The sequence below is a fragment of the Phalacrocorax aristotelis genome, chromosome 8 (genome assembly GCF_949628215.1).
Source record: "Phalacrocorax aristotelis chromosome 8, bGulAri2.1, whole genome shotgun sequence".
Classification (NCBI taxonomy): Eukaryota; Metazoa; Chordata; class Aves; order Suliformes; family Phalacrocoracidae; genus Phalacrocorax; species Phalacrocorax aristotelis.
In genome coordinates this window covers 5,465,601-5,484,134 of record NC_134283.1, presented here as the reverse complement: position 1 = coordinate 5,484,134, position 18,534 = coordinate 5,465,601, and the positions used below count along the sequence as shown (strand labels likewise).

Below are 18,534 nucleotides of genomic sequence, written 5' to 3'. Positions count from 1 at the left end.
CTTATTCACTACATGTCTGTGAGTTCAGAGATCTTAATTCTTAAAGGTACTTGGCTACATTCCTAGCTTTAGGCAGACTAATAGTTTTGTTGTCTTTACTGGAATAATTAATGTGCTTCAAGTTGAGTGCATGCACAGATAACTGGCTGAAGGCAGAGGATTATCTCAACATTTGTATAGGAGTTCAGTAGTATTTGTAAGAGCAAAGTCTGTTTGCCCAAATGAGTTTTGTGTATGCAAGTTCAATAGCTTCTGCACCCAGGACATATAGCCTGGCAAGTGCTTGTGTAGCCATCAAGTCTACCAAAATCCAAATGTATGAAGGTGTTTCACAGAATGTTTATGTACTCTCAGAAGCTGTAGTCAATGCAAGTGAATTATTTCATATTTTTTCTGCTCATATATGTATTTACTCATAAAAATAATCTTTCTATCTCTGTTACTATTTTTTGTGAAAGATATTCCAACCTATTTTCTGCTGAAATTATTTTCCAAGAAGAGCATTGTAGCCAAAAACCTTCCTACAGAACTTGAAATGCAGTTCCCCTACCGAAGCCACAAAAGCACACGGAGCAAGGGCTCTCAGGGCTGACAATCATTGCATTACACAGCTGAAAAAGCCTGAATCAGCCAAAGGAAAAATAGAGCAACATGGAAAACTGAAGAGTTCTGTGAGAAATTCTAGCCTGAACTGAAAAACGAACCTGTGACTGGCAGAGGCAGAGGAAGCTGAGATAGAGATCGGACATGTAGAAAAAATGTTCCATGCTTCTAGACATTGTAATTCATCTTGCAGCTGGGACAGAAGAATATCAACAGACAGCAACTATTGGATATGGCATGTGGTATTTCTGGATGAAGGGAAAGTGCGGAAAAGAAAAATGTTGACTAGTAAGTTAGTGGAAAGTACAAAGAAAGCACATGAGAAATGTGGCCAAGAAAGTGAAAAACAGTGCAGGGAAAGGTAACAGAGACATGCTTGAAGGCCTCATGGCTGAACTGGAAGCTTCTACTATGCTAGAAAGACAGAGGCTTTAATAAAGTAAACAGCAGGAAAACTCCTGAACCAGAAATGACACCATGAAAAGCGAAGACAGAAGAATGCTCATTACCGAGCTAGAACAGAAAAAGAGCTTGGTGGTGCATTTCAAAGAAGTTGTGAACAGGCTCAGCTTCACGTTTCAAAGGAACGGGAACCTGAGCATTTTGCCTTTTTTTGTGTTAAGAACAGAAATGGAAAGCAGAGGCTGCAGCCATCATGGTGAAAAATATACAGCCAGCAAAGGATGACAGGAGAAAAGCTTAAAGAAATGGGAAGGAAGTAAATTAATATCTGGGAAGGAGTGATTGTGCCTAAAGGAGAAGAATGTGGAGTCAATGAGTGGATGCCTCTGACAAAAATCCCACACATTGGAGAGGAGGTCTTGATTTGTCCTGGGGAAAATCTTCTGCAGTGATACTACACAGGGTAAAAGATGCTGTGACTGTAGAATTCAGAGAAAAACAAGCTGGATTTGGACTCAAGAGATTCTGTAGAGACTGGCTTTTTGTGTTGTAGATTACCATGGAAGGATAATTCTTCATGAAAGGCATCTTCTTTTGCCATTGCTTTAATTGACCTCCAAAAGTTATCACTCAGCATGGAGAGACTTACATGGTGGGGCACGCTTGAGATCTGCAAAGTTAGAAACATCAGAAATGTGCACAGGGATGAAAGTGTTCAGGGAGGGTAAGTAATCGCGCAACAGAACGGTTCAGTCAGGAGGCTGGTCTGAATTGTTTCTCTGCTACCGTTTGGCATTGGCATGGGCTGACTATGGAAGTAGTGTTCAGGCTCCAGTATAGAATGTGTAGACTGCCAGGGCATAAAGGGACAGGGCACTGAGTTATTGTGTGATGGCTCTGAAAAGCTGGGAAGAAAAACAAATGTCCTGGCAAAGGTAGGTCAAGCTTACCTCAAAATCAATTAGCTCAAATCCATCCTCCTTGTAACACAGATGTCATGTTGATGCAACTTCCTGGTAATTTGGAAGAGCCACATATCTTCCAACAAAACTATCAAGAAGGAGGTGAGATAAGGGTGTATATTCATGGCATGAGCAGGCATGGCATAGAGAAATAGGAAATAATGCAAACTCAACTGCAATCTTGTGTTAATGTACAGCTGTGAGAACTGGAGACATACCAAAGTGGTAGAGAGGAAAATAGATGCTTTCTTAAGATGAATAGTGAGTGTGATATGATAAAAGTTACCTCATTGCAAAATTGTGCTGAAAAATACTGCAGCAGCAATCTGTCTCTGCTGGTGTCAGAGAAAGTGCAGAGGGTTCATGAGGTGGGTACTCCAAGTTAATATTTCTCGGCCAGTTTTAGATCATACCCTCCTTTCTGGTAGCAACCTGTCTCATGGTATGTATGATCTATGCACTTATACATAATTTTATTCACAGACTAGGTGAACACATGGTCAGCTTCTCATTAAAAGAAGCCTTCAGTTGTTATATTTTATATTAAAAATATAAATTTAACATTAATTCATTCAGAGATCAGTCCCCACCAGCCCTTTCCACAGTCATTCTGCAGTGCTGTGGGTGCAGACAGATGTTGTGTCAGCACACAGCAGCAGGCGGGTGTACAATGTGTGCATACGGCAGCCCAAGCAGCCCGTACATCCCCCCACCCTCCGATTCAGTGTGTGAGGGAGAGGATGTGCATGTGCACATATGCATTTCAGTGGGGGACACGGCAGGAGAGCGTGGAGCAGAGAGGAAGACTCAAATGGAGATTGCTCTGCAGGGACCAGGCATGGTGACCACCATGGCTTGGCCCCTCACCCACCTCTGTCTCCTCCCTGCAGGCTGAGGGGAGCCAGGGTGGACATCAGGCTGGAGGCCATCACTTCTGCCCTTCATCCCACTATACAAAAACTCCAGCTCACTGTATCCTCACGTGTGAGAGCGGATGCTATAAATGCCAACACACATGTAATAATCTAAATCCTGTGATAAAGACCAATTAGGGAGAGAAAGCAAAATTCTCCAAGGAGATCTTTAAGAAGATGCCTTAATGGAGGGCAAGGTATAACTGACCTTGAGACCAGAGTGCAACGAAAAGCAAAAGCAGTGAATGGCAAAGAGAAGTGAAAATAATTTACACTTTGCGCACTGGTGGGAGGATGGATGCATGAATGTTCACAATAGGAATGAATGACAAGCAGACGTCGAGGGTAATGGTCCTTTAAGAAAGCGACCTCATCTCTGAGGTAAACTACCTACAGAGGTATGTAAATATTTTCACTGGCTGTAAAAATTTATATTCAACACATTTGTCATCCCATAAAAGCCCGAAGGAATAATGGAATGGAAATGTGCCTGTGTCTCACGTTAGGTTTGCACCCTGCACTTCAATCTTAGCGTCTGTCTAAAATAAAATAGGTCAGCACTACATTTTGTTTCAGAAAATGAGCTACATGATGTTGGCTGGTTATGTGATAACTTTGGCTCGTCGCTCAAACCAGTTAGCAGGGATTTTTAAACAGGGTTAAATATGCCAAAGTTGTATTTCAATCCTTTTAGCTGGATGGATTTTAAAATTTTCTTGCTGTTTAAATAACTTTCGGAGTATACCACAGTAGGTATTAAATCTCTCAAATATATTTAATTGGTTACATCTTTTCCCCTCCAAATTGCTGTAGGAATTGAACCAGTGATTCCTGTCAAAACTAAGGGGAATGTCATCACCGGAGGTCAACTGAAGACTCAATCTCAGGTGTGTCACGTGTCTTCACTTAACGAAGTGCCCTTAATGGTAAGCCAGCAATCACCCCTTCCTAGCCTCACTGACCCCCTTGAATGTCAATTAACCATAGGTATTCACTGAATGTGGCATAGGTAAAGAGCCAAAGGTGTGCACTAAAGCAGGGAAGGTAATTTGGGGCTTTTTGTTGAAAGAGATGGGGAGCTCATGTGTGATAAAGCCCAATGCTAACCACACAGCTTGCACTACAGAGAGTAAATAACCCGGTCCCAACTAATTTTTCTCACTGCCTATCAAAAATCAGTTCCACTGAAACTGCACCCTAAGTTTTTAGGCAGGGAATTCTAACTATTTCCCATAAAGGAAACTGGGTTTTTTTTTCCCCACTGTCTAGGAAAATGTATTTTAAGTGTGAAAAACATATAGCAGTTCATCGCTTTCTGAAGCCAGCACTTGCTACATCATGTCTATTTCCAGTGTTGTCAATCATTATCCAGCCAGCATGTTGTTCAGAAGGTGGAGCTGTCAGGCAGAAGGAATAAAAGGTAAGAAAAGGAAGGCTTCTGCTTCTTGTTGATGCCAAGGCTAAGTGAGATTATGTCAAACCTTTAAACAGAGTCCTCTTTCTCTGCCCCACCCCCTGTTCCTACATAACACACGCTGCATTTAGCAACACCTGCTTTTACCCAGCTGGTGGTGGGGTGTGTGTGTGCGTGCGTCTGCTTCTTGCCCCTGCTTCTTGCCCCTGCTGATGGATGCTCTTGCTGGCAGCTCCCTTGGATGGGTCTGTGTGGGCATCACTATGCTTTTTTGGGTGACTGTGCTCTGCGCAGCCAAGAGGAACCTGGCGGAGAAAGCAAATGTGCTGGTCTGGAGCCTCCTGCCTGCCTTGCTGGGGTTGCTGTGTGTGGCCATGCTGGGTGCTGGCGGAGGGCTGGTGGTGTTCTGCACCATGAGCCTCATCTCCTCTGTGTACCTGGGTGGCAGGACACTGCTGCCTGTGGGTGACAAAGCCGTGCTCATCACAGGTAAGGTGCTGCGGACATGCTCTGGGAAACAAAAACTGGCTTTTCTCACAAGCGGGCTGGAAAACTTTGTGTCCTTAGGTTAGGTAGCTATGAAATGCATGCTTGTAAGGTTTCCTTTTATTGTTTTTGCTCATTTTATTTGCTTTGCCAGAGATGTTTTTTTCCAGGTGGATAAGTGTTCTGAACTTAAGTAGAAAAGCATCTTAATAGATGCTATTATTTTTTTAGTGTCTCATTTAATCTTTACAAGTAGCTTTTTAGACATACTTGTGAAATTAACTGGTGCAAAAAGCATAAGAATACTTACGATGGTCTGATTTTTTAGAAGAGGCATTAATTTCTGGAAGCCCTCAGAACACAACATTCATACATTACTTTTGTTTACTTGAATGTATTGCACCGGTTATGGATGTACGGTTATCTTTTGGTGTACGTGTCTACAAAGTGCACACTGTGTATATCATTAATATATTTCTAGACACTGGTTTGGTGCCATCTCTTTGAAACCATGGATGAAATCATTTGGGAGTAATTTCCTTCACTGGTGGTGAAAGTTCAGAGCTAATGAAGTCAGTCTCTGTTAACACTTTCATCTCCTCGAACCCCACTTTCTGTTTGCAGGGATGGTGTTTTTGTAGTTTTATTGCTTTTCTCCTGTTTTTTTTTCTAAAACTTTAAATGTTGTTTATTTGAGTTAATCAAACTTTAAACTGGAGTGCCTGCCAACTGCTTCTTGCACTGTTAACTTGCTCTTTTTTGTTTTATTTTATCTTTTTCCCCTCTGGAAAGTTGAATTAAGTTGCTTTGGTTTATATAGATGTTTCTTCTAGTATTTAATTTTGTTTTATAGGGACACCTGGAAATAGTTCAGATTTGCCTAGTGAGCATTAATACAATGCAATTAAACACTAAAGTTAAAAGAGGAGAAGAGGAGCAGCAAGTTCTCCCATTGCGGGTTATCTGCCAGCTGGGTTTCTCCCTGCAGGTGTATCAGATGAAGATGATTATCGGGCAGGGGAGAATAGGGAGCACTCCTTTTTTCACCCCTAAAGGCGCAGGGGTTGTGCTTGCACTTGGGCATTTTCTTACTTTTGTAAGACTGCAGTTCTTCAGGAAAGAGCACTCTCTCAGAGCTTGCTGTTCTAGAGAATTTGAATTAGAGCAGTGTAGGGGAGTGAAGAGCACTTGGGTATCGTCCAGCGCATGAATGTGCTTTCTTCGTACCTGTGCTGCAACTGTCATAAAGAAGTGCAAGTTTGGACACCTCTGGCAGTTGATGCATTTGAGGAGGCTCTTCCTCGTCTTTATGTGAATCCAGACTGATAAGCAATCAATCAAACCCTCCATCAACTGCAATGAAAGCTTTGCTCAACACATTTCGTAGTTAAATTGCTCCGATTGTAGTACTCTTCCCTTTACCAACTGTAGGATATGTGTCTGCATGCATGTGCAGGTGCAAAGTGCCTTTAAATCAATTTTGGTGTCATTTTCTCCAATTTAGACGAGACCTGAGGCAGGCACTTCATAGGAATGTGTGATTTATTTTCTTCTTTATCCCTTCTTTCAGCCCTGCAGGGTTGAGGAATGCTGCTGTGCTCTGGGCAGCTGCCACACATCACTCGTGAGACGGCTACCTTTGGCCTGAGGATGGAGTAATCTCTGTGCTTCCCTCCCTGGGTTTTGTCAAATATTGCTCTGCTCCTCTTTGGATGTCCCTTGTATGGATGCCACTGTGCATTATTTATTTAAGCCAGCGGTTCGTTGGAACACCACAATAAGGGAAAACTGTGTTCAGTTGTCAAAATACATTTTCACGTGAATAGCTGCAGGCATGTGTGCAGTCTTGAAGTCGTTGGCGAACATTTCTGCTGATCCTCTTGCTATGAGTGAGTGCTTCAGCGTCCTTAAAGAGAAGCTTCCAGGTGTGCGAACACTTCAGTGTAGTTTGGTAGACCCAATAGCCAGCTTCCCTAAAAATTAAATTACCATGAAGATTGAAAGTAGCAGGCATTGTAAAATTCTTGCCCTGCTTATTCTGTGTGCAGCAGTCAAAGGGTTAACTTGGTCTTTTCATTCTTGGTGTGTGACTGGGCGTTTCTCATGCTCAGTGTGAGTCGATAAATTCTCAGTAACGATCCAGTTACAGTCGGTACTGACTGCCTTTCTTATAACAACTTGTGAATGATAGGAAGATTTATTTTTGACATAGAAGCAAAGTCTGTGTGTGTGAGGAATTCTCTGTTTCTCCCCTATTGAGATGTAACTGTGGCTTGAATTTTATGAGTTGAAGGGTGAAGTTTCTCTGGACTTCAATAACAGGCCTGAAACTCAAATCAGACTTGTTTTGATAAAAGTTGGGGACAAACCAGGCACAGGTGAACACTGCTTTTTATTTCCTTCTTGGGGTTGCTACACCCAGCCCTAGCTGTTGAGCACTCTTCCCTTCCCAAGTTAAAGCTGTGTTGTAAAACTTAAGTAATACGTAGCTTTGTGGTTGTGTACTTGCTGGGAAGCAGGAAAGGGGAAGGATTTGATCCAGATATAGGGTTTTTCACTAAAAGAAAAAGAAGGAAATGCACCCCACCCCCAAACCCAGAAAGCTGTCATGTCTTTAGGATATTTGCAGGCTTCTTCATGTCTCTTTAGGGAATTCCAAGAATGCAGGTTTGCTCTTCTCTTTCTGGTCAGGGCTGCAAGAAGGTAAGTGTGATGTATGTGGTGTGCTGGTGCATCTTCGATAAACTGCAGGCTTCAAAAATGACAAAAAGCACTTTTTCTTTTTTTTTAAGAATTAAGTATAACATGAGTAATATTTTTAACATCTTGCATTGATTGATCCAGGCATTTAATACATGCTTCTTTCAAGTCACCTGGAATTAATTTTTTTCACCTTTCAGGACTAAAGCCCCAGTTAAAAGACAGAGTCCAGAAATTAAGATCTGGCATGATTTAGATGAGTCTCTTTAGCAGTCAAATTCTGTTGACTATGGATTTTAAGTGCAGAAGAAGACCTGTGAATAACTGTGATAATATCCAGCTCGGTGTGCTGAAATCACAGATCACAACCTTATAAGATTCTGGTAGGGTTAAGTAGGGACTATCGCAGCTTTCATAAATGAGGAAGTGGTAAATCACTGGCAGGAGCCCAAGCCCTTTGTCCTGCATTCAGGTTTCCAGTCATGCAGGTGGGTTTGAAAGCTGAGGGTTGTTTTTTTTTTTTTAACAAATTGCTATTACAAGAGATGGCAAAGCCCTGGCGTAGCATCATGGAACTTGGTGCACATCAGCATCCAGGACCTTTCTTTGCTGCAGTTACAGTGGAGGGTGCGGTGCAGTATCGTGGGATATGCTGATGTATCTCTTTACAGTGTAAAAATGGCATTAATTTCTTAAACTCCTCGTTTGCCTCCTGATATTGTCCTTTGCAAAGCTCCTGCAGCACAGTCCCTATAAACTCCTTCCCTGTCTCTAGCAGAGCCCTTTGTCACTTCACTGGGGGTCCTGGTGGGCAGATGGGTGAGATGTTTTGTCCCTCACTAAGGTGTTTCTCTGTAGATGGCAAAAATGGAAACTGGAATTAAAAAAAGACGGTGGAAAAGAAAAACGCTTAAAAGTATCCTAAGATAGTGGCAGCAAAATACTGGGTCAAGGGGAGAGACTTGTGAATCAAATTATTTGTTAAATATTAATCATTCTTACCTGGTGGGAGAAATTGCACAATTGTGAACTCGGAGGTCATCGTTGTGTGTTTGCTTTAATGGTGCTTCCTGCCTTTGGTAGTTCATTGCTTTAGACGTACAAAGTTTGGGAATAAGTTTAGAGGAGGATAGAGAGAATAAGAGAAGTTCTGATGCAAGTTTGCTTGAATTAAACAGCTGGTGTTATTTGGCTTAGCCTAAAAATGCCATTCTGAAGTTTTCTTAGGGTTTGAAAGCACTGAGATCCTTTGCAGGTAAAGAAACAGTTGCTTAGCTTTGGCTTGGTGGCAGCCTAGGACCAAAAAGTATTTTTCAGAAGGATCCAGATGATAGATGTTTGAATAAAATAATGCAACTTCTTTGATTTAAGAAATAGAACACAACAATTTATTTGAATTCTAATGCCCTGTAATTGCTTTGTCCATCTGAGACTTCAAATTAAAGTACTTTTGTGTTTTTTTCCTGTTCTCAGTGGGAGAATATGAGCTGATGCTATCAGTTCTGAGCCGAGAGGACACGGTATATCAATCTTTGTGGAACATGCAAAGGTCCAGCTCCTCAAACCTTCGGATCTGAAACTTTTTTCCTACTGTCATGTGTATTTCAGCAACTTTATTTCATCATCTTTTTGGTTACATTTGCATGTATTTCCTTTTGATTTATTTTTTCAGATGATGTTTTAGGACAGACGTACTTTTCAGGTGTCTTTTTGGTGCTTTCAGGAAGTGACACTGGGATTGGACATGCGCTGGCTAAATACCTGGATGACTTAGGTTTTGTTGTATTTGCCGGGGTTTTGAATAAGGATGGACCTGGAGCTGAGGAACTGAGACGGACCTGTTCTCGGAGACTCTCTCTCCTGCAGCTGGATATAACCAATGCCACCCAAGTCAAGGAAGCCTATCTAAAAGTCTCGGAGAAGGTGCAAAATACAGGTATGGATTTTCTGCTGTTCTAATGGAGGTACTAATGTACCTGCTTTACGAGGTCCGTTCCTTACCTGTTCTCTGCATCATGGCTCATGTGCGTAGGTCATTTCCACCCCTCGGTCTGTGGGCTTATTGACTCCTGATTTCTGGGACGTATGAAAAATGGTGATGACTGTTCATGGGGTGGGTACTGTGTAGCTGCAGAACATCTCTGCCTTGATCTGGGGAGCATCACCCAGCTCATCAGTTTAAACTTTATGGAGTTGATTTCCTGCTGTATAGCAGCCCTGTGCTTTCTCCTCTTCCCAGGGCTCTGGGGGGTCGTGAACAACGCGGGTATCCTGGGCTTCACTGCTGATGGCGAGCTGCTCCCCATGAGCACGTACAGGCAGTGCATGGAGGTGAATTTCTTTGGGGCTGTAGAGGTGTCCAAGACCTTCTTACCGTTACTTCGGAAATCCCAGGGGAGGCTGATTAACATGTCCAGCATGGCAGGTGAGCTGAACTATAACACCAAATAAATTTCTGGTGCAACAGACAAAACAACTAACTTCCTTGGCAAAAATGCTAAGGAAGGTGTTGGTTAGTCCTGCTTGTCAGTACACCTAGGGAATAAATATCTAGGTAATAAATGCAGGTTTGTCTTTTGCTTGGGAGTCTATTTCCAGAAAACAGCCCTAAAAGAAGAAGAGTTTAATATGGCTAAAAATATGCTCTTTTATAAAAGACAGTAAAATTCAGATATTGTTATAGATGCGGAGTGATAGCTTTGTGAGCTTCCAGAAAGATGGGTGGTAAATCACAGATGTTTCTATAACATGTTCCAGCAGAAGTCTGTGACCACCTCATTGAACCACATCGTGGAGATGCCCAAAAGCTGTTTGCCTTTTCCAGAGACAGGCTCTTTCATTTGGGCTTGGTTATACCTAAAGTTTCAACTTTTTTTTTCAATACTTAAGTTAAATTTGGAGCATAAATATCTTTTGGGTAAGTTAATGACATTTGCAACAGTCTATAATAAATGTTAGATATTTCACTTGGGCAGCTCCACCTCCCTGCCCTTGTAGGGCTCAAGTACTGTAGTTAGGGTGAGAAAGCACAATCCTGAAACACCTGCTGAAGAGAAATATTTACTTATTCAAGAGCAGAAGCCATTTTTATATTTTGCTGCATCCTATGGCTCTCTCGTAGAACATGGTCTGTTAATAACCTGGGACCTAAAAGAGTGTGTGTTTATATTTCTTTAAAAATATTTTGGATGTGGCCTCAGCCTAGCTCTGATGCTGTCCTCTTCTGTTTTCTTTTTATAATCCCAAGTATATTTTGTATCTGCACACCTGTGTTTATGGTTCATTGCTGACACTTAAAGAAGTCAGGACTGGGTTATCAGAAGGACCTTTCTGGTGCTGCTCTGCCCACCAACCCTTGCAAGCACAGAGACAGAGGAGAGACCTCTGTTTTCCCTGAGCACCCAAGTGAAGCTTGCACTTTCATTGTTTTGGGGTAGATGTCTTAATTCTTGGCATGAATCCCTGAGCTGCAGGCATAAATGGAGAGCTTCCCTGTGCTGAATAATTTGCCCTTACAGGAGTTGATAATGACCCTGCTTAAACTATAGCTGTTCGCACAGATGTTCTTGTATACAGGCTGTTTTGGGTAAATAGCGTCCTCTTAATGCGGGGTCTGAGGGTCCTTTGGTAAAACATTAGCAGGAAAAGTTAGCGAGGTCTCATTGTGCCGACTCCATTCCTGTCTGTGTAGAGCTAATTTAACTGAACTCAAGGTTAGCCTGACCTCAGAGGGGAAAAAAGTATGTGATTCAATTGGCTAAAACCAATTGAAACTCAAACTTATTCAGATGTATACAGAAGAATAATTAACATACAATTGGCCTGAGTTCTTCAAAGGAATGACTCTGTGTAAGAAACTCCCATGATACCTTGGTTGTTGCAGTACAAAACCCAATAGACGGCACCAGTGGCTTACCTGAGAATTCCCCTGTATCGAAATATTTTCTTTTCAAATACATTGAGATAAATGTGTAATGTTTGAAACGGAGGCTGTGTGGGAGGGTGTGCCCACCGCCCATGCAGGCAGGAGAAGGAATAACGTGCCTCAAAGGGAAGGGTTGCTCACTCTGTTACCTCCTCCCTGCTGTGCCGGCACTGGCTGTGGTGGCTGTGATGACCCCTAAACCTGGCCGTGACACTCTGTACGGTGGTAACACCAACCTTGTGGAGAAAGCTGGGGGGCTGAAGAAGGGAGGGGAAGATGCTCAAATCAAAGCATCTTTGGATTTTTCTAAAGCTGAAGAAGTGACAATCTGCCAGTTTTTGAAACAGAGGAAATATCTATATTTGGAAGATATTATTTTCTGGAAGATTTTGTTTTGTAAACTTGTGGATTTATTTCAAATTCACCTAAAATACTGGCTGTTTTCTATCTTTTCCACCTGAACAAATGCTGCTGGGACTGGAGGAGATGGGATATAGGTTTAGGCAGGGGATCTGCTTCCATGATGGGTCTCGGGTAGTCCTGTCACCTAAGGGATGTGATTCCAGTTTTTGTTTGTCCATAGAGGTTTTCCCCACTCCTGCACTGTTGTCTCTTGTCTTTCTGAAACTAGCTGGAAAGAACTGGAAGATAAATTTGCTTTATAAAGCTAGAATTGAGATTACTTACTCTGTAACTGTGGTTTATAGTAGGAGCTTGAAATTTGTGTTACAGGGACAACAAGAACAGCGGTATTAAACTATTGCTTCACTAGTTATATGAGCTAGAACATTATCAGTGTTTCTGAAACCAACAGTCATAATTTTCAGCAGTTTTTACCTTTAAATGCAATACAGTTTATTTTTTCTCCCATACAAGGTGTCTTATCAGGTGCTACTGAGCATAACTGCTGTAAGCACCTGCTAATTTACAACTTTCACTTTTTTTAACCTCCAGAAAGAAATTATTCCCTCACTGACTTGTCTTTAACCTCAGTAAGAGTCGCATAATTTTGGTTGCTCTATAATCTTCCTTCTAAATCATGAAAATAAAGGCTGGAAAGAGCCTCCGTTGAGCTTTATCATGTTTATATTGCTCCTGCAGGAGGCATTCCACTACCAAGGTATGCTGCATATGGTGCATCAAAAGCAGCTTTGTCCATGTTTTCTGGAGTAATAAGACAAGAGCTTTCCAAATGGGGAATTAAAGTTGCTGCAATTCATCCGTCAGGCTTCCGAACAGGTTGGTATTTGACACTTTTGGGTAGTTCTTTCTGCCGTGCCTCTTTCCCTATAGTCCAGCATCTTCATACAGAGCCCTGAATGATTCTCAGCGGTTGGACTTTTTTGCCATTCTTCATGTTGGTTATGGAAATTAAGATCTGCATTTTTTGCAAGAGCTTTTTCCTCTAGTTCTGCACACTGCCTGCCTCTGCCTTTCTCCTAGGCAGAGAGGGGAGAGCTGTCTTTGCTTTGAGGCAGGGCAGCGTTCAGGCAATTGATGTTTTCCCTCTGCTCTAGCTTTACTGAAGTTTTAAAAACTCAAGCATCACTGTGTAGTTGATTTGAGTGTTACGGCTTGCTTGTCCTGCATGAGAGCTTCAGGACTCACTGTCAGTCCTACCTTTCTCAGTATCAGAGCTCTCTTTATTGAGCTGCTCAGTCTTGCATCAAAGTATCTGCAGCAATACGTGTCATCCTGCCGACTTGCTGTCAATACTACTCTGTATGGTCCTGAGCTTTCCTCTCCATTCCTTCCCCATGCAGTGCTTTTGCTGCTTTTCTTCCAAATCCTCTGTCCACTGCTCTGAGCACTTTCTGCAGAGCCCTTCTGGGTTACAGACTCATCTCCTGCCGCACCCCGTGCCCACCTGGGAGCAGGGTGGGTGTCACACGGGTCCCTGCTCTGTGGACATGTCTGGTAGGTACCTGAGGATGACATCAAGTCCTACTGCTGCCTACTTGGAAAGTCCTGGTGACTTCATGGTTACAATTTTTATCTTGATGAAAAGCAAAATGGTGTTTTTCGTAAAACCCCGTGCCCTTGAATGGCTCCCTGCCTGGGAAGGGGCCCTGTGGGGCATTGGGCTCTGACGACGCCTGCGTGGTCAGTGATACCTGCCTGAGGTTTTACCTTCAGGGCCCCACTTAGATGTTTTCAGAGCTCTAGATGAAAACTTCATGCATCAAAGCAAGTCCCAATATTTCTGATTTAAATACTTATTTAAAGATTTTTACTTACAATGCTTAATTCATGGTAGTTAACAATAAATGTATTGGAAAAGCCACTGCTTTCATTTACATATGATGCAGATGGGAAAATAGAATTTTTTTTTAATCTGCCTAATAGAAGCCTTATCCTTAATGAAAAGTTGTTCAAATACTAATGTCACTCATGAAAGAGGAGCTTAGCACTTGGCCAACCCAAGTGAATCCTATTCATCTTAGTCTGCCTGTCTTTCCTCAGTCACTCAGGACAAACTGGCAATGGGGGATGGTAAAAAGGGAAAAAAATGCTGACTTGGCTATGAAAGTGCCTTTTTACGTAGAGCTGGTAACCAGATAGTACGTGCACCCCATGCTTTTTGTGTGGTCTGTGTTTTGTGCTTTCCCTTCTCTTCCAGGTAAAAGCACTTGCAGCTAACCAGCTGTTGGGTCTGTTCTCCACTGACCCAGCTTAGAACACCTGTGAATCAGGGTGGTGGTGGTGAACAACTTACTGACTGTTAATTATGGATGAGTGTTTTTAATTCATTCCCAAACCCACATGCTATCCTGTGATGTTGCTACTGCAGGTATACAAGGCACATCCGACCTGTGGGATAAGCAAGAAAAGGAGCTGATGGAGAACCTCCCAGCAGACACAAGGCAAGACTATGGTGAGGACTACCTCCTGGGGCTGAAGAGCTACCTCCTGCACATGCCCACGTACTGCGATGCCAACCTCTCCCCTGTGCTGAGTGCTATCCTGCATGCTTTGCTGGCCAAAAGACCACACAGCTTGTACACCCCTGGCAAAGGGGCTTATGTGCCTCTCTGTATTTTCTGCTACTTTCCTCTCTGGTTCTATGACTTTTTCATTAGTAAAATGCTGAGTACTGAGTCTGTCCCAAGGGCGCTGAGAACATCAGAAGCTGAAAGCAAGAATCTTTAAGGAATACATCAGTGTTTGTCTTACTTGATAACTGGGAAAAACTCCATTTCAAGACACTGCTATTTATTGTACTGTCTTTGTTAAATTGCATTTATGCTGCCTTGCAAACAAAGGTAAATCTTTGTGTTGAGTAATGTTCAGGAAAAGTGGAGGATAAACAGAAATAGAAAGCTGTCCCCAGATGGGGCTTTTTGGGGAATTTAAATGTTTTCCTGGTGTCTTTATATCCTGCCTTCTGAGTAAGGTATCTCATGAGATTATATAGCCCTTGTCGGCTTCAAAAGGTGCCACCAACACAGACATATGTATAACCTGTTTTTTAAAATGAAACAAAAAAACCATCCTTGAGTGAACAACCCTCTTAAATGTTTTAAGGAGTCGCATATATTCCTGTCATTGGAGAGATTTCTAAATGTCTAAAGCAAATCTTTCTCACTGCAGCCTCAGACTAACACATTTTGGTTTGGTGGTTGGTGGGGTCTTTTGGACCTAAGAAGTTATTGACATTTTTTCCAAGTTCTGTGAAGTATGGTTGTGATGTTTATATGTGTACTCTTTGCTAGACTAAGCAAAGTAAATTAGTTGGGGGGGGGAAATTAACAAAGGCAGATCAAGACCTTCATAAAGAAGCAATCTCCTTCCTACAGTATTATAAAAAGTAATACTAAGTATATCAGCTGCTAATTTGATATGACTGTCCTGGTCATGGTGTTCATTGCCTGTATATGCCTGCGCTTCCTTAATTATTAGTAAACTCTGATCTCACTTCTGCTTTTTGTACAATTCTTTACTCTGTTCTGGGTTTATGAAGAACTCATATTTTTGCCCATTTTTCCTGACACCTTCCTGTGTCTCCCTCAGCTTTGGGGAGAGTTTATGCTCGCTCCTTTAAGATCAGTCAGTTTTCAGGTTGGCTTTACTGGAGTCCAGTGTCCATCTTCTGATGGATTTTGGTTGATCCCCTTCTCTAAATTCATTCTAGGAGCAACAGGTGCCCTCCCTGCCACTGGTTGTCCCTGTACCATAAAACCCTCACCAATGCCAAGAGGTTGGTTACCTTGCCTATGTTTTTTCCTACCCCACTCCCTTTCTGCGTTGCCTGTCACATCCTTGGGCTTTGAAAGCCTCATCCCTCTGAGTTCCCTGGTTTGGCCATCTGTCCTGTGCCTTGCTTTGACAAGATGCATTTCTTTTCCAATGATGAAAAATCAAAACTCATTTCATTATGGCTTTAAATGTAGATGTACTTTTTCCTTTCCTTTCTGAGCAGCTTCTTGTCTTCTGTCATAATCCTACTTGTGTGATGTACTCTTGTAGTCAACTGAAAGAAATCACAATTTAATTTGCATCTGTAGTATTTCTTCCATCTCCTTCCTGCATCTTTTACATCAATGCAAGACTCCTGTAAATGCAGAGAGGATGCTTAGCAGCCCTGGCCAACCATTTAAATTTGTGCCCCAGTGTAGATATCCTCTTGTTCTGTAGATTTTTGTCATGACTGCTGCTTTTGCTACTGAGGCTTAGGGCCTTGTGGGTTTGTCTCCTGATTCCAGACTTTTGCTTTCCTTTGAGAAAGTGTGACCAAAAATTTTCTTCACTCAGAAAATCTGGGACTATTTCTGTCTCTCTGCCCATTTCTTTAACTATTTCCCAAATTTTTTATTTGTCAGCAAAAGCGCATAATATTTAGTAACTGGATTGTTGTGACTTTCTGTCTCAACTGACCCTTTGTGCTTTTGGGGACAGGTGCTACACCCCTTCCCTTCCCAGGCTGCCCTTGTTCCTGTAGCAGGAGAGCACCAAGGAGGAGGGTGGTCGGGACCTTCTCCGGATGGCAGTTAGTGCCTTGTTTCAGGCAGCACATGATCCCCAAATGGCTCAAGGGTACCTTGTGAGCTGTGGGCTCCTGACCCTGGGACTGGACTAATGTCAAGGGTCTGCTGAAGAGGGGAACACCAAGGTGAGGGGTGGAACTAGGTGAAGACTAAGGGTAGTCAACCCTTGCTTAGCCCCACAGCTGCAGCTGTGCAGACTCTGATAACATGCCTCTGACATTCCCTACACTGCTTATCAGCTGCCAGAAAATTAGGCCTAAACTTCTATCAAGAGCAGAGATGGTTTCTAACAGAGCACCCTGAGGGAAGTATTTAAATCAAATCAAGAAGCTGTCACCCAGTCGCAGCTAAACACTAATCACAAGCACAACTCGTGGCTGAGGGTTTAGTTGTGTTGCTCTTTTAAATTATAGAAGTGTGAACAACTTTGCTGAACCATGAGGCCTTCTTCCTTCTGTCCCCTTATTTATCTATCCAAACAGCCCCTGTTCAGCTCCAAAAGTTATAGCAGGGTGTGCTGTGGTGATTAAGATGTGGTACAAAGATATGTAGGGACTAGGGGCTTCACACCAGCTCCAGCATATAAAATTGGAGAATGGGAGCATCTTGGTGGAGCTCCCTCTCAGCTGGCTTGAGACCCCCAACACTCTTGACCCTGCCGCGGACTGCTGGACCACCAAACAGGTTGTATTCTCCTTCCCCTGATCTCGTGTGTCTTGCTCTACCAGTTTTTTTCTTATTATGTATTGAGCTTAATTTATGGGTTAGAGCAACTTGCTTAAGGACAGTGGGAAATTTAATAGAATTGTGGTATATGTTAATTGCCTGGTGTCTCGTCAGTGAAGTGCGTTAATGAACAGAACCTGTCTCGCTGTGGGTAATAATCTGAGTATAATCTGACACGAGCTGAAAGGAAAGATGGGTGCAATGGGGTGCGGAGCCTGGGGCGTGCTGGATGGCAGCCTCTCAATTTTGGCTGCCTTCCAGGGTGAGGGGACTTGCTGCCAGTCAGCCTATCTCCATATCAGTGTCTGATGTAGGTGATTGTTTTTCACTTACCCAGTTTAGGTGTAACAGGTGGGCAGGAATTTTGCCCTTAGGTGCATTATACATTATATAACCAAGATTCCTCTTAGCAGCCAGGTAGCTGTTTTGCATAGCAAACTTCATAACAATCTTTAGTTGTTGCTTTGTTGTTTGGCTGTGGTCATAAAATGTGATTTTTTTTTCTTCATTTTCTTAATAGGAATGTTATCTTGCACATTGCAGACGTATTAAACTAGGGATCTACGTGGAAGATTTGATTTAATTTTACTTTTTTTTACTTTTATTTCCCAGGAAATGTGTGTTCTAAGTAGTCATTTTATATCCCTTCACCTAAATACAAAGATATTTTAGCAAGTCTCAAATGACTGTGGTATCAAAGACTGTTATTGTTTCGTCCCTACAGGGGTCTTACTTTGTGTTTTAAAGATAATTCTGTTGTAACACATTATTGAATTATGTGTCGTTTAATGGACTGTAGTATTAGAGGTAAATGTCTTTTGCTAATGGCTTGCATGGCAAATTATCCAAATCATGAGGCTGGGAGAACTGCAGAATAAATCGCAGGTGTTTGTGGCCAACACACCCATGTGGATGTTAACACTGACGCTAGCTCGTGCTCTCAAGGACCAGTGTCTAGGTGTTATGTTCCTTTGCTTACTATAAACGCTGATCTGATACAAAGCTATTTTAGGGGTGGGAAGAGAGGGTGTTTAGTTCTAATAGCGGAAACGGATGTATTAAAAACCCTGAACTAACCAGTGTGATTTGGGCCTATTTTCAAAGATAACAATTCTAAAAAAAAAAGCATATGGCATGAAGAAAAACATCTGAAAAATTGAAGAAATTGGCTGTAGCCCTAAAAAGGGGCTAATAAATAATACTCTAAAATGTCACTTAATGCCCCACACTAATCTAGCATGTATATATATTAAAAATACACACATGTATAGTTTAAAAGGGGTTATAAGCAGAAATAATGATTAAAGAGTAGGTTTTATACACATCCCTTGGATCAAACCTCTGGAATGAGGGTTGTGACCAAGAAGTAAATGCTGTTGGATGCTTTTCACCAAGCACATCCCTGGCTGGTGTCCTG

General features: G+C 42.2%; 1 protein-coding gene across 5 annotated transcripts; it reads left to right on the top strand.

Moving 5' to 3' along the window:
* Positions 1 to 511: 511 nt before the first annotated feature.
* On the top strand, positions 512 to 15,326 carry HSD17B2 (hydroxysteroid 17-beta dehydrogenase 2). Of its 5 annotated transcripts, none has more exons than XM_075101288.1 (7): positions 512 to 1,729; positions 3,695 to 3,768; positions 4,151 to 4,301; positions 9,205 to 9,417; positions 9,721 to 9,906; positions 12,508 to 12,645; positions 14,198 to 15,326. In XM_075101288.1, exons 3-7 carry the CDS (start codon positions 4,220 to 4,222, stop codon positions 14,554 to 14,556), a joined length of 978 nt encoding a protein of 325 aa, XP_074957389.1. In that variant the 5' UTR covers positions 512 to 1,729; positions 3,695 to 3,768; positions 4,151 to 4,219; the 3' UTR covers positions 14,557 to 15,326. The 5 variants fall into 5 exon arrangements, with proteins under 5 accessions (XP_074957389.1, XP_074957388.1, XP_074957390.1 ...); XM_075101287.1 differs by having other exon boundaries at positions 3,695 to 3,807; XM_075101289.1 differs by having other exon boundaries at positions 542 to 1,729; positions 3,695 to 3,807; positions 4,234 to 4,301.
* Positions 15,327 to 18,534: the final 3,208 nt, after the last annotated feature.

Excerpts from the sequence above, each read along its gene's own strand:
- HSD17B2 (XM_075101286.1), top strand. The coding sequence starts at position 4,508 with ATGGATGCTCTTGCTGGCAGCTCCCTTGGATGGGTCTGTGTGGGCATC. Across the intron at positions 4,785-9,204 it reads CAAAGCCGTGCTCATCACAG|GAAGTGACACTGGGATTGGA; the intron begins GTAAGGTGCTGC and ends TGGTGCTTTCAG. Across the intron at positions 9,907-12,507 it reads TAACATGTCCAGCATGGCAG|GAGGCATTCCACTACCAAGG; the intron begins GTGAGCTGAACT and ends TTGCTCCTGCAG.